This window comes from Charadrius vociferus, unplaced genomic scaffold (assembly GCF_000708025.1).
Source record: "Charadrius vociferus isolate BGI_N301 unplaced genomic scaffold, ASM70802v2 scaffold179, whole genome shotgun sequence".
Lineage (NCBI taxonomy): Eukaryota > Metazoa > Chordata > Aves > Charadriiformes > Charadriidae > Charadrius > Charadrius vociferus.
The window spans coordinates 2,575,477-2,583,184 of record NW_009650072.1 but is presented as its reverse complement, the minus strand read 5'-3'; the positions used below and the strand labels follow the sequence as shown (position 1 = coordinate 2,583,184).

Here is a 7,708-nt window from a genome sequence, read left to right as displayed (position 1 = left end):
GCCCAGGTCCTGGGCTTAAACCACTTCCTGGCCTTCCAGGTCCCACACCAGAATTGCTGCTTGATCGCCCAGGTCCAGCACTTGAACCACCACCTGGATGTCCAGGTCCTCCTTTTCCTAAGCTGCTGCCTGATCGTTTTGCATTTGAGTTGATTCCATGCTGAAGGGCTGCAGCATTTCCTGAGTTTGTATGGGCAGACTTTTTCAGGCTGGATTCTTTAGCAGATGGTAGCCTCTGAGCCCCACTGGCCATTGGTTTTGAGGGTGGCACATGAGAGCTTGAGCCAGACTTTCCAGTACCATTGGCAGGTAATTTACTATGACTGCTACCAGTAGAGCTTTTTAAGGAGCCATTTTGTGAGGTTTTTTCCTTTTGATCAAATCTGGATGAAGATGATGAACGTGAGTGTTTTTCAGTCAATGCTGGTGCTTTGGATTTCTTATCCATACTGCTCATAGAAGACGACAGGCTGCTTTTTGGTGCGGAATGTTTGTCTACTGAGCATTTGTTAAGTTTTGCATTTACAGATTCTCTCTGAGAAGTCACTTTTTTTGAAGAATTGGATAGCCCTGTGTTCTTAATCTCCTTCTCACTTTTCTTATGCATTTCTATTCTCTTGTTTTTGCGTCCCAAATACTCCATCTCTCTCAATTCTTCTGCTGTTCTTGGTCTCTCTTCTACCTTTTTCACTGCTTTTATTTCCACGGGTTCATATTGTTTTTTTTCAGCAAGCCTTAAGAGCTCTGCAAAGTTCAGAGGTGCTGGTGCAGTTTTGGGAGGTGCCTTTGGTTTCACTGCAGCTTTGGATGGTTTCTCTTCATATTCTTCTTGCTCATGCTCAGATTCAGTCTGACTGTATTCCAGTTGTTCAGTTTCATCTTCTGTTGCATACTCAGCCTCTGGGGCCTGAGCAACATTCTCACAAGCCCTCCTCTTTTTAGGCTTCTCTTCAACAGGAATGTTTTTTTAGCCATAAAAATTATCTTTTGTTCGTGAGGCCATAGCTCTTGCCTTTCTGTCATGTTTTAGTTCAATACGTCTAGCCAAGAGTTCTTCTTTCTTTCTTCTTTCTTCCAGTGCTGTAGAAGAAAAATCAGGAGAAAGTTATGCAAAAGCACTACTTTTATTTCAATTTCTTCCAAGCTGACAAATCATTTAGGACAGTAGTTTAAGGATATCTGGCTAACAGCTATTCAAAATAGATCAGAAAGTGACCAGAGGTTTGCCAACAGGGCAAGCTAACCCACTGAATCAGCTACTCCAACAAACAAAGGCAAACAATTAAGTCAAATGCTGCTATTGCAAAATTCACTATGGTGACTCAAGTGAAGCAGCTCTCCAGAATGCTATGCAAGCTAAGGAGAATTACTCTGTGTGGAGGTACAGGACCTATGGGATCTCTGGGTAATGGAAGGAGTTCTGAGACTGAGCAAGAGAATGTTGAGACTGTACAGAATTTACTATTAGATGTTTAAGGGAAGATGAGGAAAGAGAGGGAATCAAAGAATATTAGGGAAATAAGAATTGGAAAACAGGCTGAGTGTATGCATAGTGGGGTGTAGAGGAGAGACAGAAGGAGCCAGCCACAGATGAGTACACTGCTGGTCACTACATCTTTCTAGTAGAGCCCTGTGCCCTATCTCCACAGCCTGTCCTATATTCTTACTGAACTGTTTTCAGCTATTTTCTGCATAAGCATGCTCTCTATCTTGAGTCTGTGTGACCTGCTAACAAAATTCAGGCTGAACTAGCTGGTGAATAGGATGAGAGGTCTGAATGCCAGATACTGCAGAGACCAAGGGAGTAAGGGCCAAATACCAGAAAGACACAGGAAAAGCATCAATTCCTACTAAATGGATTGGGCTACTCATGCTTTGGGTGTCTGTAAAAGTACCATTCCCTGCCTATATTATTCTATTGTCAAGGGTTATGACTGTATCAAGAGAGTGTGCATGCATGCCTATTTGGAATTCATGTTCATTCTTGCTTCTGACTGGACCTGGAAGTAGGGATAAGGAGGCAGCTCATGACTGGCTCAGGAGAGAAGGAATAACCCGGGCTATCCAGTCCATCGGATCTGGTTACCTTTAACAAAAGGTTAACATTAGAAGCAACACAGTATTAGTTTATTCTATAGACTAATTAAAGGAAATATAATACAGTGGAAAAACTGTGACTCAATCAAAGCCTCTGCTATACAAATTTAAATTCAGACTGTATCGATACACTAGATTAAGAACCAGGAACTCTTACCATTTTTCTCCACAGATAAAGCTTTTCAAAGTTAAGTTACCAAAAGTCCAGATGGTTTCTTGCAATATCTCTTCACCTTAACTACTACTCAAACAGTAAATGCTAGTATAGCCCTAAGAAAGAATGCAAACATCCCTAGTCCTTATACTCAAACAGTAAATGCTAGTATAGCCGATTAATATTTAGCTCCTTAAGAAAGAATGCAAACATCCCTAGTGCTTGCTCAGTCCTGGCTTTCCCTCAGCATCAATTACATGCATAATTTCCAGAAACAGATGCGTAGTTGTATTTGCAAGAGCTTTGAAGGAGGTGACAGTCTCAAAGAGTCAATGAAAGTCTCCCATAGGGAATATTTTTAACTGTTACCTTTTTTTCTTTTTTCTTCTTCTTGCCGTCTGAGAAATGCTTGCACTGCTGCAGACTCTACACCCTTGACTTTTGGAACCTTTTTGGGAGGACCAACAGCTAAACTGTACCTTTTCTGTAAAGAACAAATAAATATGTTAGAAAACTTATGGACTGTAAAAATCTTAAAGTTTTTAAAACTAAGGAGTTGTATAACACTCATGTAGTTGACTTTAAGCATAGAGATGGTACAGAATAAACAAACAATGAATTCCCACTGAAGCTGAGAGTTATGACAGATACACTTGACTCCTACTAAGGAGCCTCACATCCTTGGGGTGAATTGCGAGCTAGAAAGCCCCTGGTTCATGTGCAAGGGAGTGAAGGTGTCTTGAAAAATATTTTGAAAGGTGGTTTCAAAACCCAGAAGTGCAAGATAACCAAAGTACAGAACAAGATACCACAACTAAAATGAAGACATCTTGTCTATACTATTGACTAGCAGCCAACTATTTCACCCTATAAATATTACCATCAGGATGGGCCAAATTTGAGCTCTCCCTAAATTGCAGCTAGACTGCATGCCTAGCGACTTTCCCCTTGAGCAGGGACACCTCTCAAGGTTAGAGATTCTCTGCCTGAGACTAAAAGATCCTTCCTCACCCAAGGTAGAGAGACCCCTTATCTGTGACAGATCCTTGGTAAGTGACTGATAGCATGCTGAATTAATATTATTACTAATCCATGTAGCTACTCAACATTATCATAAACATTGTATGGATAATTCCATTAGACAAACTGTTGACCGAGTCTGGGACTAAGATTGGATCCAGCCACACCTAGGCTCCCAAAGGAGTTTAGAAAGCAAGGGGATCCACTCTGAACCTCATGACTCAATGGGAGGGTCCTCCTCACTCTTTGCATCTCCAGTCTGTGTGAATCATTCTAACTGCTGTCACACTTACTGAACCTTGTCAAACCACTGTTAAAACTTTGTTAAATTCCATCAAACTTACTGAACTCCAAAATTATTATCTCAAAAATATATTGCTGCTTCTCTTTTGAGTGAGGTGAATTTAACTTATCTGGGACAAGAGTGCACTTAGCTTTCCAAAGGAATGAGCAGGAAAACAGAAGACAGGTAGGGAAACCAAGCGAAATGAGTAAAATGCACTAGACTGAGAAGGAAAGCAACAGATGCATCAGTAATGGAATAAAAATATTTCAGCTCAGCCTTAATCCTTGACCAAGCAGGAAACAAAAGCAGACTCAAGCTCAAGCTGCCAGAGTCTATTCAGTGTCAGACTGCAGGTTTACGGGTCCATTAGGGCTTTCAGCTTTTTTGTGAATGCTCATTTCAGTTTCAGGTTATCTTATTTAGTGAAAATAAGTAAACTAACTCAAAAAATTGAATTGCTCCAAAAGTTGGAACTGACTTCACCAACACAATTAGTGGGTTGGTCTAAACCCAGTGATATTTAATTCCTACTGCAGCTGATCTTAAACAGAAAACTATTGCACATCAAGGAGTTAGTGATCACATACCAGTTAACCTAAGTGCGGGTCTGCACTCTACTATACTTACCACTTGAGACCACTGGATGAACTCAGCAGACTAATTGTGACAGAATACAGAGACCCCACTTGACACCTGGCAGTTACACCACTGGCGCGTGGTGTAATCTGTCTGGAGAAGAGAAGACTTCAGGGAGACCTTATTGCAGCCTGTCAATACTTAAAGGGGGCTTATGAGAAAGATGGGACAAACTTTTTTTCAGTAGGGCGTGTAGGAATAGGACAAGGTGTAATGGCTTTAAACTGGAAGAAGGTAGATTTAGACTAGATATAAGAAAAATGTTTTACAGTGAGGGCAGTGAAACACTGGACCAGGTTGCCTAGAGACATGGTAGATGTTCCATCCCTGAAAACATTCAAGGTCAGGTTGGATGGGGCTCTGTGCAACCTGCTCTAGTTGAAGATATCCCTGGTTACTGCAGGGGGGTTGGATTAGATGACCTTTAAAGGTCCTTTCTAAACCTAACTATTCTATGATTCTATGTCTCACACCTTGAAGCGAAGAAGCATGTTTTCAAATAACATCCTTTTGCTTCGCAGTGGAGATGATAAATAGAGCTGTTTACTTCAAAGAACATCCTCCTATAAAAGCTCCAAAAACTACAATACTGGTGGATCCTCACTACACACAGGATTTGCACAGCTTGCCATGCCTAAATGTCTGTCCAGTGCTGTACAACTCAGGGTTCCAGCAGCTGAACAGGTGTAAAGTTCTATGCTACCCCCTTTTCTCCTTCCCCTGTTATCTCCAATATATGTTATTTTAATCAATGTTAAGATACTGAATGCCTTTCTTACTGGGATCTATAACAAACACTTGCACTAGTGTGCTACACCTGTTCAAACATTACCTTTCATAAATATACAGATTATCAGATGGGGCTTCAGAATAACAAAATGGAAAGAAACAAAGACTTTTTTGATCTTTTTCCCACAAATAAACTCTGCAAGACAAACAAAGCAATGAGCAGGACAGAGACACTTGCAAAGATAAATACAATAGAAACCAGTTAAATCCAGAGGCAGATGGAAAGCAGAAGAATATATTTAGGAAAAAAAAAACAAACCAACTCTATTTGAGGTTTGGGTGTTTTCCTGGATTTCAGTAATAAGCCAAAAGATTACAACCTAAACCAAGATCTTCCACATGGAAAGTTAAGATCCTCACCAAATGAAAGAGCTGTGAAATACAGTCCCAAATAAAAACAGTATCACTAACAAAAAAAGCTACACAAGTCAGTGTTCCCATATTATCTTCCTATCCTCATATAGCCTTATGAAACAGAACTAAAAAAATTAAAATATCTGGTAAAGATACCTACATGCAAATGTTTTAGAAGCAATAATCAGGCACAACTCCCTATACATTTCAATATCACCCAATGGAAGCTTTTGTTCTAATTTCTAATCCACTGAAACAGCAGCATATGAATAGATCCTTGGATTAGTTTAATTTCTAACATGCAAACCCATATATTATCTTGTATATACATGCATTAAGAAGGTTCAGAGACTCATTTTTAAAATGCAGCCAAAACTGGCTCCAAGAAAGGCAGCTACAATAACAGCTATTTGTAGTTGCCCTTAGTAATTTCTGAAATGACTAAACAAAATTATAAAGACACACCATCCACATACACTGCAGTAGTAAAACCTGACATGTTGCCTCATCACATTAAAGACATGCTACAGTCAAGCTCACTTACCAAGATCCACCTCTGCACAAGAGTTCAGCACAATCTGAGAACTATTATTATTTTGTAAATCCTTATTACTTTGAGAAGCTCCAACACTGAACAACTTTTGGTACTTACAATTTAAATCATTACAGTTGATCATCATAGCTAAGACTATTTTAAGGATAAGAAGATAGCTGGAGCTAGTCTCCTCTCTTCTGGGAAGCTGAGGTCCTTCCCAACTTGTGTTGTTTACACCAAAAGTATTCCAAGACCTAACAGTTCACAAAACCTGAACCACAATGCAGTACTGTCTCCCAATTTTTGCTCAAATGTATCCCATGACTCAGTGGCCCAAAGTAAGCTGGTATGCTCCATCTAAATCAGAATAGAGAAGCAGAGCAATTCACACATTATGAGTGAAAATCCTGACTGAAAAAGGTTGACACAAATTAGCACCTTAAGAACAATTTGACGTACTCTGTAGTGTATTCATTGTATTATAATATCTATGTAAATTACCTTACTCCCAAAGTTAAACATGTCATGTTTTGCCATTGGTAACCTAATTTGGCAAAACTTGGTTTAATTATTCAATTCCTACACAGTTTTTAAAAACAGACAAAACAGAGCATTTTCAAAACAGAGGATGCAGTTGGACTCCATGTTAAGGGTCTTTTCCAACCTAAATGATTTTATGATTCTGAAAGAGTTTTAGGCCTAAGGAGCACCTTTCAAAACTGCTAAATAGCAAGGAGAAATGTAGATTGATCGATCCTGTTAGGAAACCTTATGAAGAATTAAAGTGATGGGGAAACAGTTTTCAAACTTGGTTTTGCTGCACTACAACCAGTCCTATCCAGGAGCAGGTTTGTAAAGCAGCTTGACAGACATGATGTTTTCCCACTGCCACTAGTGTGGTAAATTGTGCAAAATTCAAGATTTAGAAGTCTTTCTATCAGTAGCATTTCTTGATATTGGCTAACAACTGAAAACATAGCTAAATGACAATAAAATAAATGAATACCAATTTTCTGTACTGCAAATCACTACTATTGTTGATAGAAGTTTTGTTCACCTTCACTTAGAAATAGCATAAAATAACCAGCTTAAGTTCAGTCTTTTTAAAAGCACTGAACCATGCACATGTTCCACAAGCACTGATAAAGCGTTTTACTTACAGTGCAAATGAACATGCATTAGATTGCAGGTAAACTAGACAAAATAAGCCAGGGCATGTCACTAATTTATCATCCAAGCAGCAGCTGCGCCATTCTGGCTCTTTATAGCTATTGCCAAGTTGGTTAAATTAACAGAGAAACAGAAGTGTTTAACTTTTAGGAGAGAGCAGGTCAAGCTGTTCCTAAAAATGCTGCACTAAAGCTGTAAACACTGATTATCCCTCTGGTTAGAACTTAGTGACAGTTCTGAGTACTGCTCAGACAGACAACATGGGCACTGCTTCACCCAATGCAAAAAGGAAAGGCTGTGGGAGTGCCTGCCTTCAACTATGTACCCTCAAGAAATACCACGTCTTTTCCTACCAGTGAGTAGTATTTCTCCTGAGGTTTTTCCACTTTTTAACTTCATCCCCACAAATCTTGCCATAACTACCTACCCAATAACTGGCTCTCCCTCAATCTGACAATGGTACTTCAAGAGTATCATGGAAGAGACAGCGCAAAATCTGGTTTTCCACTTACAGCCAGAATAAACTGTTTCAGTGGGCTATCCAGCATACAACGTTACATGACTGAAAGATTTTTCACTGAAAAGTATACCTCAAACCAAAAAGATTAATTAAAAAACATTGGTATTAGTACAAATAAAATACCCACCAGGCTTTATGTGCCTAGAC

General features: G+C 39.4%; 1 protein-coding gene across 1 annotated transcript in view; it reads right to left on the bottom strand.

The window, feature by feature from the left end:
* SPTY2D1 (SPT2, Suppressor of Ty, domain containing 1 (S. cerevisiae)) overlaps window positions 1–6,408 on the bottom strand; it is an 11,252-nt gene extending 4,844 nt beyond the window's left edge. Inside the window, 3 exon segments of the mRNA XM_009892042.1 lie at window positions 3–1,080; window positions 2,621–2,735; window positions 6,373–6,408. Of these exon segments, the coding sequence (XP_009890344.1) occupies window positions 3–1,080; window positions 2,621–2,735; window positions 6,373–6,408 (1,229 nt within the window).
* Between the last annotated feature and the right edge of the window lie 1,300 nt (window positions 6,409–7,708).